The 19,623-nt window shown below is 38.4% G+C and overlaps 1 protein-coding gene across 1 annotated transcript in view; it reads right to left on the minus strand.

Annotated features, from left to right (window-relative positions):
• Window positions 1-19,623, minus strand: part of Ttc6 (tetratricopeptide repeat domain 6) — a 140,635-nt gene that overhangs the window by 55,988 nt on the left and 65,024 nt on the right. The window contains exons 7-10 of the mRNA XM_075947685.1: window positions 12,745-12,849; window positions 6,449-6,541; window positions 5,139-5,213; window positions 1,944-2,302 (exon numbers count right to left, since the gene is read on the minus strand). Of these exons, the coding sequence (XP_075803800.1) occupies window positions 1,944-2,302; window positions 5,139-5,213; window positions 6,449-6,541; window positions 12,745-12,849 (632 nt within the window). The remainder of the gene's footprint in view (window positions 1-1,943; window positions 2,303-5,138; window positions 5,214-6,448; window positions 6,542-12,744; window positions 12,850-19,623) is intronic.

A 19,623-nucleotide genomic window follows, 5' to 3' on the forward strand; every position in this document is an offset into this window, starting at 1 on the left:
TCACATAATCAGTTTGAGATGAGATGTGACCCTGTTGGAGGAGACAGGGAAGTTTTCAACAGCTTAAATGTGTTGCCCAAGGTATTCCATTTGTATGAGGATAAAGCTGGTTTTACCGTCTGACATGTGAGACTTTTGAGCTGGAAGTAACTTCAGCAGAGAAGCTCATCTTTCAGACAAGGAAACGGCCTAAGAAATAACGTGGCGTGGCCTGGTCACCAAGGGGTGAATGTAGGGCAGCCACAATTCAGATGCGGAGACGGCTGACACATCCTTGTTCCTGGAGCTAAACTGTCTCCAGTTCTTAGAGAAACAGAACAAGGAAAAGCTGAAGCATGCCAGACGAGCAAAGACATCATCTACCAAAAGTTCCTTCTAGTCCCTCACTGGCCTGTCTCATGACTCAGGGCTCAGAGCCGAAGATAAGATCTAAAGAAACAGTGAAGCCTTGCTGTTATTGCAGGTATGTGGCTTTCTGCCAAAACCAAGCTAATGAGGAGAGTAGCAGGGGCAGCCTGTCTCAAGGGGACTGAAAGGTAATGTGTGAGTCTGGGACTTTAGTCCAAATGACCTTCTGCAGGAACAACTTTCTCGAGTCAAGACATGGAAGTCATGACTTCACATGGGAAAGCACATGTGACCTACTTCGAATCTCTAAGGGGTTGGCCAAGAATGGCTGTCATTCAACAAGAGCAAAGCTAGATGTAAAATGGTAAGAATGGCATTTCTTAGTCACCAAAATCAATGGGAGATGTCCTAACTGTAGAAATTGCTCCCTAACTTGCTCTGAGCTAACCATTACTTCCTATCTACACTGAAATAGAAAGTACTGATGCACCGACCAGGACACAAACAGTTGTTTTGCTGCTGGTGCACAGAGCTGTGCTCCTCCTGGATGCCCTGCAGTCAAAATAATGTGGCCCTGTCTTTTACTGTGATGACAAAGGTTCATACTTTGAAATCAGCAAGTGTATCAAAAAAAAAAAAACCACTTCAAATGTCTGATTCTTCTTTAAGGGATTTTTTTTTTCAGCTCAGAAAAAAAAATCTATATGAAACCTCCTGAAAATCTTCCTTCTACACTGGAGCAGTGGAGATCAGCACACAGGAGACCTCAGATCTGAGTAGCACCTCCACACTACTGTCCCTGCTGTCACTCAAAAAGTTTTAAGTTCCAGAGTCCCAGTATAAGTCACCAACCACACCAAAGAGCCCGTGCGTCTTAATAATAAAATAAACGAAACCTTTCTACTCCCTTATCGCCCCAAAGTTTTCACTTTCCAAGTGGGTGTGAGTTTAACAGATTATTACCCAGCAATGTCTAAAGAGAAAAATCATTCCTTGGCTTTTTTGGAAACTTCTGTCAGATGCATGGCTTACAAGAAGCATCTGTGTCTTCCACAGTAAACATGATCATACCAGGAGCTGGCGTTGCTTCCACTTCAGGTTCTCCACATTTTGAAAATATGCCAGCTATTATTACCTCCAATTGAGGATCAAACATAATTACATTTGTGTGTCGATCCTTGAAGAAAGGCTCACAACACACAAAATGTTTATTATATTTATTGCACAATTCAGCACAAATGTAAATTTGAAAAGAGTTAACCATCAGCCATCTACTTTGGTTTTGGAGTGGATGGTATTCATTTAGAATAGGGACCGGACCTGTGCATCAAGCCAATTTAGCAAACGCATAGCTCTATTTTGTTTCTTTCTGCTGAGAGACACTTTCAGACATAAAATAGATTCAGTCCTAAAACGGGAAGTTAAACAATTCACATATTCATACTATGAAATGCCTACATATTTTAAAATGGGAGATTTACTCTCCAACTAGCATATTTTCCATGGAGAATTAACAGTAACAATACTGAATGAAATCATAAAATTAAGTCCCCAAACTATAATATCCTTCACAAGCCATAAAAATTGAACAGAACCTTTCTAATTTCTTTGGAGGCTTGGAGAGCTGCTCACACACAAGGCCATACTTGTGGAATTTCATTCCTTTCCTAAATATCTTCTTCTTTTTCTTGGGATACACAATGTAGGTAATGCCAGCTTTTTTTGATAATTCAACAAGAGAAAATGACAGGCATTTCAAGCTGTCTGACTCATTCATGGTTTCCAGGCTGACTGTTAAGGGGGTATCAAATATCCCCCTTTGCTTGGCAAGCTGGCGCTCCAGCTCCTTCCTCTTCTGAAACAGCAGCTGCTTCAGGTTGCTATCGAAGTCGTCCTTAACTATAAACGGTGATGGGGTCTCTTCTTTCTGCAACTCAACAGCAGAGTTTGATCTCTTCATAAGAAAACAGAGGTGGAAATATATATCATCAATTGAGTTGTTCTACACTTAAAGTTAATACAATCACAACTGCAATTAATGTGGCTTGGCTTTATTGAATAAATATTAAATAATATACTCTTACAGTTGTCAATGGTATCTATGAATTGTACAAAGCAACAGGTGATGTAGGTGGGTCTTCTATTTGTTACTTTCATTGGTTAATAAAGAAATTGCCTTGGCTTTTTGATAGGGCAGAATTTAGATAGGTGGAGCAGGCAGAACAGAATGCTGGGAGAAAGAAAGCTGAGTCAGTCAGTCGCCATGATTCTCCGACCAGAGAAGGACGTAGGCTAGAATCTTTCCTGGTAAGCCACCACCTCATGGTGCTAAACAGATTATTAAAAATGGGTTAATCAAGATGTGAGAATTAGTCAGTGAGAGACTGAAACTAATGGGCCAGGCAGTGTTTAAAAGAATACAGTTTCCATGTAATTATTTCAGGTGTAAACTAGCTGAGGAGCCAGGATCCTGATGGAACGCATCCCGCAGCTCCTTATCACTACAAACAGGTTTCATCATGGCATTCTCATGCATGCCTGTAAAGTACTTTGACCATGTTCATCCCCGTTCTTTTCTGATCCCTTCACCCTGATGGCCTTTCTCTTCCCAAACAGTCTCCCTTCTACTTCCATGTCTTTTAAAAATCTAGATATCCACATGAGAGAAAATACAGTATTCATTTTCTTCAGATGACTTCTTTCACATCGTATGATGATCTCCAGCCTATACCGGCTTCCGCTCAAGGGACACAATTTCACCCTTCTTATGGCTAAATACGACTTCATTGTTTGTATTCCACATACTCTGTATCCACTCACTTATCTACTGATGGGATCCAGACAGATGATAATTTGTCTCTTGTGAACAGAACTCCAATAAACTTGGGTATGCAGATATGCTTATTGTAGTCTAATTTTGATTCATTCGGGAATATACATGGAAGCAATTAAGCTGGATAATTGATAGTTCTATTTTTAGTTTCCTGGACAAACTCTGTTGATTTTCCACCATAGCTATAGTGATTTACATTCTCGCTAGTCATATGCACCCTTTTTATTTCCCTTTGTAGCTATAGCAAATGGTATTGGTCTCCTTCCTGTTTCTATCTTAGGATGTTAATTATTGGTGAGTGTGAACAGCCAATGATTTTTATGTGTTGACTGTGTGTCCTACTATTTTGTGCTTATCAGGTCTACAGGGCATTTGTGGTCTTCCAGGTAAAGAAAGACAGTGAATGGGGATAATTTGTCATTTTCCCCATTTGTAACCCTTTCATTTCTTCCTTTTTTCTTATTGCTAAGTAAGACTTCTAGCATTGTATTGATTTAAAGTACAAACAGTGAACACACATGTATCATTCTTGACTTTAGAGAGAATTCTTTCAGTTTTTTTCCCTAGTTAGTGTAATGCTGGATATAGGTTTGTTCATAGATAGCATAATCGCAGTGAGGGTGGTTCCTTCTATTTCTAGTTTCTTTTGGGGATTTTAGCATCAAGATTGCTTATCCTGTTATCTATTGACACGATTGTGTGATTTCTACATTTTATTCTATTTATGTACTGTGTTACATTTATTGATGTGCATGCTGAACCACACATTTGCATCTAGAATGGAGTCAACTTGATCATAATGGATGGGTTTTTAATTCTTCACATTTATTTATGTTCTTTGTGCATGTGTGATGACCAGAGGACAATTTGTGAAAGTTGGTTTCTTCTTTCTATCAAACTCCAGGTATCAGGCTTAGTGGCAAAAATCCTTACCTGCTGAGGCCCCTCACTAGCCCTCTCCTTGATGTGCTAATGAATGCAGCTTGCAGGCTAAATTTTGTTGACAGTTTTTGTGTCTAAGTTTACCAAAGAAAATGACTTAATTTTGGCAGTCATTTTCTGGGATTTGGTATCAGAGTAAATATGGCTTTCAAAATAAATTTTGTTGAGTTCCTTCTCTTTTCATTTTGTACAATAACTTGAGGCTTTTCATTTTGAGTTCTTTACATGTCCGGTACAGTTCTTAAGCTTATTCAAGAGGCAATTTATAAGGTTAACAATGGGTTAATGCAAAGAACAATAATTTGGTTAGTTTTCATAAAAACACTGTAAATTAAACATACTACATTAATTAAACATAATAAATTATTAAAAGGCCTTATTTTATAAAATTAACTTGTGAGTCTATTTTAAAAACACCTTAACAACATTGTATTCTCATATACCACTATTAACCTACACTCTACAATAGCTTTCCATTCAATATTTGTAAGTTTAAATAACAATATCCATTTTCTTATATTATCTGATAATAAACCTAATTTTAGCATGAATATATTAACATAATATTTATAAGTGACTTGCAATGGCTAAACATTAATCATTATAACTTTATAATAATATCAGTAATAAAAGAAATTTTATGTTGAACTCTTTACTGTATCATTTTCTTCCTATTTCCTGGCTGTCTCCCCAGTGCTGGATCATAAGCATGAGACCTGGATTAGATGGTGTGTGTGTGTGTGTGTGTGTGTGTGTGTGTGTGTGTGTGTACACCCACATTCCACAAGCAGGAATTTCACAAAAGCTACGTGTGTATTAAAATGCATTCACGCCTGTAGAGATAGTGCCCCTGCATTATTTATTATAATCCCTATCTCATGAAACTGCAATTCACTCAAGGTATAATAGTAAGAAACAGTATAACTGTTCAAACTTTTGAAAAGAGCATAACATGATTTTTACTGCTAGAAATACAAACATATTTTAGAATTTAAAAGTCAAAAAGTTAGAATACCTTTAATTGTGTGTACGGAGCACTGGAATATTTTTGAATATTCTCATATGATGCAGATTTTTTCATTATTAAAGACTGTAAAATAATCAGGTAAAAGCACATTAACCATAGTCACTGTTCAGCAAATGAAAAGTGTCATATGACAGTTAAGTAATAATAATTCTTATAAATTAATGAAAAGTACAAATTCTAATTAAAATATACTTTCTTACTCATTAAGTTTGTTTCCTTAAGCGACCTAAGACCTGTCACGTCATTTAGTCATTTTTATAGAAATGAAAATTGCTAATTCTTAATTTAAGCTTGAGATAACAGAAATCAAGAACCCGTGACGCACAGGCGCTCTGGGGCCGAGCCTCTTCGCTGGTACAAACGACACTGATTGGTGAGTGTTCAGAGGCTGCGCTGACACGTGAGGCTGCATCAGCCAGACATGAAGAAGACACGTACTTGTCCCTGGACCGTCACCCTTTCCTGCTTTTCTAATGTTTCAGAATTTTATACATGCGGGGCTGGAGAGATGGCTCAGAGGTTAAGAGCACTGACTACTCTTCCAAAGGTCCTGAGTTCAATTCCCAGCAACCACATGGTGGCCCACAACCATCTGTAATGAGATCTGGTGCCCTCTTCTGGCATGTGAACATACATGGAAGGAATGTTGTATACATAATAAATAAATAAATCTTTAAAAAAAAGAATTTTATACATGCATATAATGTGTTTTGATCTAATCCACCCCCACCCCTTCCCTACAATTCTCCCCTGTGCCATCTACCGCTTTTCCTTCCAACTCCATGTGCTCTAGGCCTTAAATCCGCTGAGTCTGCGTAGGGCCATCCACTGAAACACAGATAGCGCTCGAAATCCCACATCCATAAAGAAAACTGACGCTCCTCCCACAGCAGCCATCAAATGGTAATTCCTCCTCAGCTGTGGGTGGGATCTCGCAAGCCTGTTCCCATTCCATGGCATACATGCACACACACGCGTGCGCGCACCACACACACACACACACACACACACACACACACACACACTTTAGCATTTAAGTCCTAGGCAAAAAAATAATTGGGAAGCTTGCAATTTTAGGAAAGAAACACACAAATATCCTGCAATTGATTAATGAATACTATCTTCTGAACATTCTAAGAACACCACAATGGGAATCAATGTGTTTGCACAGACACAGCTGGCTGGTCTGAAACATTCCTCAAAGTAATAAAACACCAAGAAATGGTTTCCAGAAACAATTCCCGAACTAAAGGAAGATATTCTAATCAATTTAAATTCAGAGTCAAAGTCATACATACCTTAAAACTTCTTCTGGTATATGTATCCAAAATAAACATACTTTCCTTGCTTTCAGGAATTTTCTCAGTTAAAATTCTGCTTGTCTGAGCACTCTGTGATAAAAGGTTAAATTATGTATTAAATAATGTCATGGGATATTTTCAATGCTTATACTCACTGTTATTTCACTGATCAACATTGTTAGCAAAATAAATAAAAGACCTGTAGTAAAAGAATCACTTCCAGAGATGCATGAAAATCCAACTAGAGGCGTCATATTAATGCAAAATCCACAGTACGGCTCCAGCCTTGGATCAAATGGGAATGTGCACTTGATTTCTGTAATTTTAATTTTTAGGAAATATTGGTGACATTACAGTCTGGTAGAGTAGAACTAGATGTCTTATATATCAACACCGAAATGATTAACAGGATGTGTAATTAGGCCTTACTATTAACAAATGACTTCATTCTCAAGCACAAGTAAGTACTCTAAATGTAAACTAGATTATAAGTTTCCTTAAATGACTTAAAGTTTGAATTCTATCACCCAAGTAAGTTACAATACCTGTGTCTTATTATGAGAGGAAAAAGCCATGCAAAATATGCTCATGAATCTTACAGCCAGTGACTTTGGTATTCGGAAGCAACTGGAAGACCTAAATTTGACAAGCTGACAATCTCATGGTTAGCTGAACCTTGCTATTCTTTATTTAGATGATGAAGTGCTAACTTTATAGTTAAAAAATACTGAAATTTAAAAATCAGTTTTTAAAAGTAGTGTGATATTATCATTGCTAAGGCAATTTAGGAATCAACGTTAAATTTTGTTCATCCTTTTAGTGGTTCTCAACCTGTGGGTTACAATCCCTTTGGGGATTGAGCTACCTTTTCAGAGAAGTCTCCTAAGATCATTAGAAAATACAGATTATTTACATTACAATTCGTAACAGTAGCAAAATGACAGTTATAAATAGCAAAGAAAATAATTTTATGGCTGAATGTAGCATGATTAATAAAAACCCAGAGACAGATATTGGGTTTCAAGCTGAAGATCAGAAAAGCAAAGCAGCCAACTGTAGGCAGGGGCTGCTCGTTCATTTCCAGCCACCCAGACCCGAAATAATCACACAGAATCTATATGAATTACAACACTGTTTGGCCAGTCACTTAAGTGTATTGCTCACTACTCTTCTATCTTAAACTAACCCATTTTTATCATTCTGTGTTTTGCCACAAGGCTGTGGTTTACCAAGTAAAGTTTTGGCATCTGTCTCCTTTGGCAGCTACATGACATTTCCTTGACTCTGCCTACTCTCTCTCTATATCTTTTCCAACCTGGTTATAGTCTGTTAAGTCATTGGCCGAAAGCAGCTTCTTTATTAACCATTGCCAATAAAACATATTCACAACATACAGAAAGGAATCCCACATCACCTTCCTTTTTTTGTCTAATTAAAAAGGAAGGTTTTAACATAGCAAGATTATATATAACAAAACAGTTATCAAGCAAGAATTATAGTTACAATATTTAGTCCACTTACATTTGGCAAATTAAGAAAAATACTCTGTCATTGATTCTATCCTTGTGAGTCTAAAAGTTTATATCTAATCTATCTTTTATAGTTAAAACTATCTTTTGTCAACTCCATAAAAGACTCCAGAAGGATATAATATTGCCTAGGTAAGCAGGGAGTGCATTGTAAGCAACTTCCAAAACTCTAAAATTGACAGAGACATCTCGCTGCTTGGGCAGTCACCCCAAGTTTTTCTGTAACATTGGAGCATCCATCTTAAGCCTACAGGCCTATAGTATCTGGCAGACTTTTTCATGAAGTAGGAAATTTGAAGCTCTCTTTTGCCTTGTACTGGGTAAAGTATATCAACATTTATCTCCTTCAGCAGCTACATGGCATCTCTTTGACTCCACCAACTCTCTCTACATCTCTGTTCAGATTTCCTGCCTGGTTTTAATCTATTAAGTCATTGGCCGAAAGCAGCTTCCTTATTAACAAATGTCAATAAAACATATTCACAGCATACAGAGGGGAATCCCACATCAGTCAACCACTAGAAAGACCTTTTACTTCTACCAAAAATTTCGAACTGAAAGGACGAGGCCCTCTCTCCACAAATCTTCAGACTCCACACCCAACTGAGTTCCTCTCTCTGCTCAGCCATATTGCTTCTGTCTCCACCTCCCTAGTAATGGGATTAAAAGTATGTAACTCTCAAACTATGGGATTAAAGGTGAGAACCATCACCACTGGGATCTCTTTCTGGATCAATCTTGTATAGCCCAGGATGGCCTTGAACTCACAGAGATCTATCTGCCTCTCTTTCCTGAGTTCTAGGATTAAAGGTGTGTGACATAACTCCCTGGCCTGTGTGGCTGATTAGTGTGACTGCTTTGCCCCCTGATCTCCAAGCAAGCTTTATTTATTAAAACACAAATAAATAACCATTATAGCTGGGGGTCAACACAACATAAGGACCTGTATTAAAAAGTCCCAGCATTGGGAAGGTTGAAAAATCACTGTGTCTGGGTTTCTATTGTCATGATGAAACATCCTAACCAAAATTAATGAAGGGAGGAGAGTGTTTATTTCACTTACACTTACACATCTCTGTTCATCATCAAAGGCAGGAACTCAAGCAGGGCAGGAACCTGGAGGCAGGCGCTGATTCAGAGCCATGAAGGGGGGCTGCTTACTGGTTTTCTCCCCACGGTTTACTCAACCAGCTTTCTTATAGAACCCAGGACCACCAGCCCAGGTGTGGCACCACCACGAGGTGCTGGACTGGGCCCTCCCGACTCGATCACTAATTAAGAAAATACCCTCCAGACTTGCCTGCCTTTAGCTGGAACTTAAGGAAGCATTTTCTCAATTGAAATTCCTTTCTCTCAGATGACTTTAGTTTGTGTCAAGTTGATATTAAACTAGCCAGGAAAGTATATTTTTACAAAAAAAAAACTGTAGCACAATAGAAGGCAAAAAAGTTACTAGCTGTAGCAGAAAGATGCTCAGAGACTGCTATTCTTCAAAGATTACCTGATATGAAACAGAACTTTTGCAACTATTTGTCCTATGCGCACATAAGACATTCAAGTAACTGGAATTTCAAATATTTAAAGGGACACTTTTTAACAAAACAAAGGCAAAAGCTTCCACACCATCTTTTATGTCAAAACAGAGGAACCAATTAAAAATCAATGGTTGTTTACTATAAAAAAAATAGCACATATACTAAAGTTTCAGAAGCTGTCAAAATATTTCTCAAAATAAGGTTCCTAACAGTGTACACACAGTTTAATGCCTCATTAAATCTTCAAAACTTGCTTAATATAAAAAATGTGTTTTAGGGGCATAGGTAGAGTTACCTAGGAAGCAAAAAGATTCAAATCCAAGACTCTGATCCCAGAAGCTATGCTCTGCTTAGTCCAACTCAGTGTCAACAATGGTAACTATGTGTAATGTCCCTGGCTTAGTTCATGGATACTGGAATATGTAATAAACCATGAAACCACAGCACAAATAATAATTTCTAAAAATTTAAAAAATATATACTATATGTTATTAAGGATTAATAATATAGTTTAAAGAAAACAATATCATAAGGTTTTAAACTTTTAAGACCCCACCCCACCTAAGTGGAATATCGAAAAGAAAATGATAACTATTCCCCCTAAAACAAATTATTTTTAAAAACAAATGAAGATGCTAAGTGAAAAATGGTGAAATAACTCAAATCCTTATACAAAAGTCGTAAGTTATATTTATAGTACTTTAAAAGAATAAGAAAATAGTTAAAATTAAGTAAAAGAAATTAAAGAAATGACTAAACAGAGCCGGGCGATGGTGGCGCACGCCTTTAATCCCAGCACTCGGGAGGCAGAGGCAGGCGGATCTCTGTGAGTTCGAGACCAGCCTGGTCTACAGAGCTAGTTCCAGGACAGGCTCCAAAGCCACAGAGAAACCCTGTCTCGAAAAACCAAAAAAAAAAAAAAAAAAAAAAGAAATGACTAAACAGAATATCAACATTCTATGATAAGCCATGGAGTCAATAATCAAAAAGAATTCAAAAGAAAAATAACTAATTTTCATAATGGCAAAATGGGATGTAATATTAAGCCAAAATATTTCTACTCAAAGAAGGTATGCTGAATTCATTCCTTTTTCTGCTGACAGGCCACGATATCTAACAGCTTGAGATCAGACACTGTAAATCTCACCAGAAATGTATTAATGATGGTTCTTTACTAGCATGTGTATAGTAGTTTGATAAAGGATAAACTTTACAACTGAAAACAAAGCAAAAAACAAGAAAATTAAGCTACTTTCTAAAAATCCCATTATAGATATGAAAACCACGAGAAATAGAAAAGTTATGCAACATTACAAACAGATTAAAACTGACAGAAAGTAACAAGTATCTTGTAAAACACATGGTTTTCTGTAATAAGTTAACAGCTGACTAAAAAACTACAATATATAAGTAGCTCAAAAATTAGTAAAGAAAACATTTAAATCATTAGAACTTTCCCGAATGGTTCAGTTCTGTAAAAATTTCACACTTTCAAGAAGATTCCTCCTATCTGTATCAACTCTAGCATTTTCTTTTTAAATAAGTAAACAAAAATAACTGCTAACAAAATCAACAAAGGAGATAACCCATGGAGGCAGCCACTCAATGTGATGACAGCCATCTTGGTTGTGACTGCCATTTTGTCCACCAGGTGACTGGGCACACATCCCAAACCCTATAAGAAAAACAAAGCTGTTAAAGCAGCCAGTAGAGCCTGTCATGCTGGCCACTGACACCTGCACTGTTTCCTACCTGACATTTAAACACGCTAATAGTTTTTCAGAAAGCCCAGGTACGTTCCGGTTGGCAACAGGCCACCTTTGACTGGCTCGGCGTATTAACCCCTTTCTTCCTGCCCTGGGAGTACACAGAACTGCTGCCCAAGACTTCCTTCTCTTTTATTTCATTTATTCTGTTATTTAATGTTTTTAAACTTTTATTGCTTGAGAAGTTCATACATGCATATAGATGGGTTTTAACCAAATACACCTCTCAATCCCTCACTCGGTTACTGGTTACCCCCACGGCACACTTTCCTCTCCTAATTTGATGTGTTTCACTTTTTAAAGCCACTGAATCCACTTATGGGTGAAGGTCCCTCTACTGGAGCATATATATATAGGTAGCCTTTTTGGTAAAACATTCCTAAAGAAAACTGACTCTCACTCCTATAACTATAACCTATAACTCCTCAGGGAGGGTGGGGCTTCAGGAGCCCTCCCTCGTTCCATGCTGGTATTTTGACCGATTTGATCTTGCTTAGGTCTCGAGCAGGTAGTCACATAACTTCGTGCATACAATGGCCCTGGCACACCCAATAAATACTATTTTAAGATAAAGCAGTGACTTAAAATTGCTCAACTAACAAAGTTTCACAGACAGATGGATTTAGTTCAGAATTCTACTAGAGCTTCAAAGAAGAATTAACTATCTTATTCCATTAAATGAGGACATGCTTGGAAACCTGAAACATCAGGGACATCTGACAGACAGCATCTTAGATTCAGCCCGAGGAGAAAATGCAGCAGGTGCCTGGTGATAAGTTAGACCTTGAGGGGATTCCCACATGAGCCTGTGCCAACAGGACATAGGGCCATGTACTCTCTTCCTGGCTACCCTCATAGATTGGTTTGAAATAAAGTTTGCTCCTCCACCAAAGTGTGAAAGACGTTCCATCTGGTTTTCCAGGAGAACTATAAAGTCTTAATTGTGAGGCAGATATCAATAATACGATTACCAGATTACTACGGCCAACAAATTTAATAGGAATTCTTAAATATTACCTAAAATTTCATGATAAATGTCCATTGTCTTCATGTGCCAAAAAGTAAATGGAAATACCATGAGGATTCTCTACACAACCTGCATGACTTTGTAACTGGAAGCCTCGAATAAAATACTCTTCCAAAAAGAAAATAGATTATTCTTGCCTAGCTGCAGTAAGTGTTTAATTTAAAGAAGGACATTGATCATAGTTAAATCTTAGATATGTATACCAAAATTTGATAAAATATAAGGATGCATTCCCATACATGTGTAATGATAAGTGTGACCATTATTTATATATTTAAATCATCTCTAAAGTGTCATCCAACCAATCCTGACCTTGACAATAATTGCTTTACAAATTATATAATAACTGTCCAGTAAATTTTATGTCAGAAGCAATTTATAGAAGCTTATTATTAAATAATGGCAAAAATAACAATCTAGAAAATGCAACCATTACCTCGTATTTCGCATATAATGCTTCCCTCATGGTTGATTCTGGAACCGCGAATTTGGGTGCAGTAAGATTCCAAAACATCTTTGAAGCTCCTGGATATGCAGATACCTTTAAAAGTATTACAAAAGATTATGACAAATAGTCCTAAATGTCCCCTGAATTTAAAAGCCCAAGCTCCTGTCAAATTGTTTCTAGCTGTTGAGAAAATGGCTTGATTGATCACAGACTCTGAAAACCAAGGAAATCTGACGTGGTTCACTGTGAGCTTAAAGGAAGACGAGTAAAGCCAGCAGAGCTAAGAGATGCTGCAATGTGAGGTGAACCCCACTGCAGGCAAGCTGACCAGTCTTAGTGAGACAGAAGATATGCATGCCACGTCTTAAGTCGCCTCCTGCTGTGTGTTCTAAACAAGTTCTTCTATATACATACATACACATACACACACATATACGTATGTGTGCATATGAGGAGAGATGTATAGGTCATTCACAGAGCATATTAAATGGAAAAATAAAGCCCAATTTAATTGTACCTTAGGAGAGAAGCAGATAACATTATAAACATTATATATAACATTTAGAAACAACAATCGTAAGATGTAGATGGGACTTACACTGTATTTCAATTAATCCTTTCAGAAAAATTCACACCCAAGTGTTATTTATATAAATAAACTAGAAACCACAAACACACAAAGATATTACTTAGGATCATAAAGACATAGAGTGAAGTATTAAGTCATAAATTAAAGAGGATTTGTTTTAGAGGGGAAAACTATGGCGGATGCTACCAGAATTGTGGTTCCATGACATCATGCAGTTGCTAAAACTTACTGAGCTTTGAAGAACAAAAGCTTAAAGGGAGTAAAGAGAAATCCAGGATAGAATGTGAAACATAACGAAACATTCTCACTGTATCATCAACATGTGGAGCAACCTCACACAAGCAGGCGGGATACTGAGCTCAGTGACTAAAGAAGAAACCATCACTACGGCATTGTGCTTTAGCTGCTGAAGACCCACGGGAATGTGGACTAGCAGTTCCCACACTTCCCTTTGTGGACACTGAACTTCAATGGATACTGAATGCAGCAGTGGAGGCTGCTGGGAGCCAGTTTGCCACTGGTGGTGTGAGAGTTTAAAGATAAACAAGGGGGAACTAGAATGTGTTTTATAACACAGTGGATTATGAACTCACATTTAGTTTAATATAGGTGCATGCACACAGCTACATTTACAGACACATATTTTTACAAATAACATTTTTATCAATCTTTATGAATTCCATAAATGTATTTTGATCATATTCATTCCCGCTCCTCCTCCATCTATCCTTTCTGCCCCTACTCCACAACCTACCCAACATTGACTTTTCTCCCCTTTTGTCCTTACTTAGTCCAGTTGGTACTGCTCTACCACTCTTGGGAATGGTATACCCTAGAATATAATCAACCAACTAGGGGTCTCATCATTAAGGAAAAGTGACTTTCTTCTCCCAGCTAACAAAGGCTCAGAGCTCCTCAGGTAGGGCTACTCCTCCCTCCTTCCATGTTGGGATTTTGTCTAGCTTAAACTTGCACAGGAATTGTGAGTTCATGTGTGCTACTGCTCCGCTGGAGACACATAAATTCTTCCTGTCTGTTGGCAAGGCTTTGAAGCAACAATGCCTCAGTAGCAGCAAGCATACATCCTATTTAGACCTTGGTTTAATCACATAAATGGGATCAGGATGCATCACACAAAGAAATCAGGAAATATGAGTTTGGGACATTTTGTACTGTATGGAATTAGGAAACTGTCTTTAAAGGGAAAAAAATGGAATTCTAGAACATCTTCTAGTTCCAAAAATTAAAGGATTGCCCTAAAACTTATAATGGTGAGATGCATTGAAAGAGATCCAGGGGGCCAAATAAAGGAGCTGCCAGCAGCCAAGGCTCAAACCATTTCAGCATTGGGAGTAGGAGGAATGAAGTGGCACTGGATTATAACACAAAGGGTAATATAAATATCTATCCGTAATGCTGATTTCAGCAAATGAATGAATAATAGACACATTTTTCTACACAGAAGAATTTTAGCTAATTTTTGTCAGTACGCTAACCTCAAGGAGGTGGGGCAAAGTTCTCTATGTTTTAATTTCCTTTAAAGAAAAAGCACAGCACAGGCAGGTAAAACTTTTCAAGGAAGACATTTGTGACCAAGGTCAGCATCATGCCGAGAAGTCATGCTGACAGCACAGGCCTTGCAGGTTAGAAGAGTCTCTTAGCAGTCTTTCTTCTGGAGTCTCACAAACCCATCAACTCAAAACATCAGTCACTCCCAGCTGAGATGCTGTTTACAGAATGGTGGAAGAGAAATCCCAAAATCTTCACTGAAATGAGGAAAATCTGGCATAGTGTCACAGTTTAAAAGAAAATAAAGAAACGGGGCAATTAAAAGTGTTGTGTCCAGATAGACTCCTGGGACACAGGCGTGGTTTGTAAAGGCAGGGAATGCTGGATGGAGTATGAACCTTAGTGAGAAGCACACACCAATTCTGATCCATTAATTTTAACAAACATACCACCAACCGCAGAGATCTCCCAGAGTTGCCACCCTCAGCATCCCCCACTGGTATAAATGAGGAGGAAAGCATTCTTTCATAGCTCCAGAATCGAGGCATATGCTTTCTCTGAAGAGTCCAGGGAAGAGTTCTCCCTGGCTCCTCACTGGCTCCTCGAGGCTACAAACAACTTTTGCATTTCTTGGGCAGCAGCTACACCTTACTCTCTGTCATCACATGACTTGAATCCCTGTGTGCCCCAACTTCACATAGCATTCTGCTTTTCCTCCCTATTTTTTCTATTTTTCTTTTATTGAAGATAGATTTACATACAACACATTCTGATTCTAGCTTTCCCTCCACTTTCTCTCCTAGATCATCCCCACTTTCCCACCCATCCAAATGCATACCGGGTTTGCTCTCTCATTAGAAAACACAGTCATCTAAAACATAATAATAAGATAAAAATAAGTAATAATATAATAATAAAACAAAAAGAACAGAATAGGAAAAAACAATCAGGAAAAAAAGAGCCAGAGAAAAATCACAAGGAGCATACGTAAGACATAGAATCACACACGTTCGCACACACAGAAATCCCATAAAAACACAAAACTGGGAACCTTAATATATCAGCAAAATACCTGTAAGGTAAAATTAAAATTCCAGACAATGTATTCTGAGATTCAGAAAAAAAAAGCTTAAAAAAATACCACTGAATTTGTTTTGAATTGTCCACCTACTGCTGGGCATTGAGCCTGTCCGTGTGTATGGCTTGTATGCCCAGTGAAAATCTGCTGGAGACAATTTCACCTTTGCAGGAGGATATCTGTTGTAGAAGGGCCACTTGTTTCCTGACTGCTGGGCAGCTCAGACCCAAAATAACCACACAGAAACTATATTAATTAAACCACTGCTTGGCCTATTAGCTCTAACTTCTTATTAGCTAGATTTTACATCTTAATTTAACCCATTTCCATTATTTTATATTTTATAACGAGGCTCTTGGCCTACCGGCAGTGTTCCAGCATGTCAGTCTCCAGAGGTGGCTCCATGGCTTCTCCTTGACTCCGCCCTTCTTTGTCCCAGCATTCAGTCTAGTTTTCCCCGCCTAGCTCTGTTCTATCTTATCAGGCCAAGCCAGTTTCTTTATTAAGCAATGCTATTCATAGCATAAAGAGGGGAACCCCACATCAGATTATCAGTTAGAGATAGCTTTTGGGTTACAGATGGGAGTTGGTGTCCACTTCCCCTCTCAGCACTGGGAACCCATCTGGGTTAGACTTGTGGAGGCCCTGTTCATGCTGCAGCGGTCCCTGTGAGCCTCTCTGAGCATCACTCCTGCTGTGTTTAGAAGGCCTCTTTTTCTTTGATGTCTGCCATCTCCTCTGGTTCTTACAGTCTTTCTCCTCTTTTCCTCCAGGATTTCCTGAGCACTGATAGGAAGGATGTGATGGAGACACCCCACTCAGGAACAAGTGTTCCAAGGTCTCTTACTCTCTGAGCATGTCCAACGGTGAGCCTTTGTGTTTGTTCCCGTGGCCTACAGAAGGAAGCTTTTCTGATGGTGGCTGAGCAGGACCCTGGATCTGCGAGTGCAGTAGTTTTTGGATTTCTCCTATGTTTCTGGTCTATCTAGTGTCAGGATCTTGGCCTCTTGAACAGTGTCAGAAATGGGATCCATCTAATGGAGTAGGCCTTAAATTCAGTCAGATATTAGTTGGTTACTCCTACAACCTTCGAGCCTCTTTTGTACTAGTACATCTTGCAGGAAGTTCACCATTGTAGATCAAAGACTTTGTAGCTGGGTTAGTGTTTATCTTTTTCTCCTGGGAGTATGCAGAGAACCTTCTAGTACCACAAACACTAGCCAGTAGGAGTGAAGGTGCTAGGTGGATACCAGTGCAATTTCTTCGCATTCAATGAATTGTGTAGCTGTTGCCTTCAACATTGGGGCCTTGCTGTCAGTTTGTGGACAATGACCAGTAGCCTTGGCAATATCCCAGGTGGTTTGGGGATCTCCGTGGGCCCCTTTGGACAACAACTTCATTACATGTAAGCCATTCTCAGAACTGGAGTCTTCGCTCAGTGATGAGAGGCATTCTGTTTTCCTAAGTATACCATTACTATTGGATATAAGACTTATCCTACAATCAGAATAATTTTATCCTAAAATTTCAATTATATCTGCAAAGTCCTTGTTTCTAAAATAACGGTACATTCACAGTACCAAGAGATGGCACTTGGATATGTCTTCTGGAGACAACTGTTCAACTACTACTACATTACTAATAGAGGCAGTAGGGTCTGAGGAATGAGAAAAATCCCCATGTTGTCTTTGTAAAGATATAATAACAAAATAAATAAAAACAATTTTTAAAAGAAATAGGTGCTTGCAAAAAAAATGTTTAGGCATTCATGAAAAGAAGTTGAAGAAACTGGCTATATTTTGAAATAATCGTTGTTTGAATGCTTTATATCATTGGCAGTTTTCTTTAAATTTGTTGACTTTTGAAACTACTTAAGTAGATTAATTATGTATGACCCCCCAAAATTCAGGACTGCTTTTGTCAAAAATAAAAGAGCAGAAATGATCATAAAACATCCATTCCAAGCACTACTAAAGCATTAGCCATGAACTCTTAGCAGTAACATTTTCTGAAGTGCAGATGAACATATAAAGACACAACTCTAAAAAAAGTCACAACAATAGGAATACTAATATTGATTTCTAGTCAGACACATGCCTCTACTATCCCATACATTTTATTGATATTTCCTATCTATCAAAATAATTTTTAGGAAAAGAAAGGCAGATTTTCCCAGGCAGTGTGTGCCATTAATAACCTAGCACTTGGGAAGCAGAGGCAGGTGGATCTCTGTGGTTTCGAGGCCAGCGTGGTCTACAAAGAGAGCTCTGGAGAAGCCAGGGCTGTTATACAGAGAAACCCTGTCTCAAAAGCCAACAAAAAGGAGAGAGAGAGAGAGAGAGAGAGAGAGAGAGAGAGAGAGAGAGAGAGGAAAGGAAGGAGGGAGGGAGGGAGGGAGGGAGGGAGGGAGGGAGGGAGGGAGGGAGGGAGGGAGGAAAAGGCAGATTTTGTAGTTGCCAGGCTAAAGTGTTTGGCCTCACTTGCCCTCTATCTTATGAGGATTATTGCAAGTAATATACAATATACACAAAAGCCAGTAAGTCTTTGCTAAGAATGGTAAATTCTTCCCAAAGCAGTTGACAACTTTTCCCAAGAATATCTAGAAATTAAGAGGGTTCCAGGTATACAAATGATATGTTCCGGCACAGTAAGGTCTTCCTACTATGGAGTAGATAGCGTGATAGCAGATTAGGCATCTAGAACAAGGTTATCATCCCAGATGTGAGCAAGATACGAACCTGTAGGAGGGAGGCTGATCAACAGTGCTCTGTTTTCAAGGAAAGGCACAGATGTCCCTTCAGGAGAGCTTTTATCAAATTAAACCAGTAAAGATATGCTAATCAAGGGAAAGTACTCTGCAGGGCTCAAAATGTTCTAAGGGTTTTAGGAACATGATTAACTTGGTTAGTGGAGACTGGAATTTGACAAGGTAGACACACACAGCAACTGAATCACTAAAGCTCAAAATGTTCTAAGGGTTTTAGGAACATGATTAACTTAGTGGAGATTGGAATTTGACAGGAAAGCAGAAACACACAGCAACTGAATCACTAATTAGAAAACATTTGACTTCCATTTAGTGTCTAACAGAACCTTTACAGTTACAGAAATATACATATGTACATATATATGGTTCTGAGCTTGTATATATTAGCATTAGAGCCTACTATTGGTAAGCCACATAGCCACACTGATGACCTGAGGTTGGAACATTCTGTTCACTGAAGGAGAGAGACATGTGAGCTTATTTCAAGGTATTTAAACTTCAAAGCAGAACATCAAATTTCAAAATCTATTCTGAAATGGGGGAAGGGGCTGATTTGCTTTCTTACTATGACACTGCACTGCTGGATAAACATAAAGAACAAGATGGATGGTGTCAGCATGAACCCAGACAAAACACCTATAAAATGCCCTGTGAGAAGCACACAACCATGATAGAGCTTTCTAAATCTCAATCACTCAGTACACAACTTCTGAATTTCAATGTGATGAGAAGACCGTAAAGAGGATCAGTAGGGGTACCTCACAGAGGAAAAATTTATGTGCAGCTATTTGAGTTGTGAACTAAAGTAGACAGTCTTTACCTAAAAAGGAAAATAGCGAGCTGTGAACCAGTAAGAATGACACTATATGGCCAGCGTTTCATCAAAAGAGTAAACCTGTCAGTGCCAAAAGTTTAGCCAACAGA

Source organism: Microtus pennsylvanicus, chromosome 14, assembly GCF_037038515.1.
Source record: "Microtus pennsylvanicus isolate mMicPen1 chromosome 14, mMicPen1.hap1, whole genome shotgun sequence".
NCBI lineage: Eukaryota > Metazoa > Chordata > Mammalia > Rodentia > Cricetidae > Microtus > Microtus pennsylvanicus.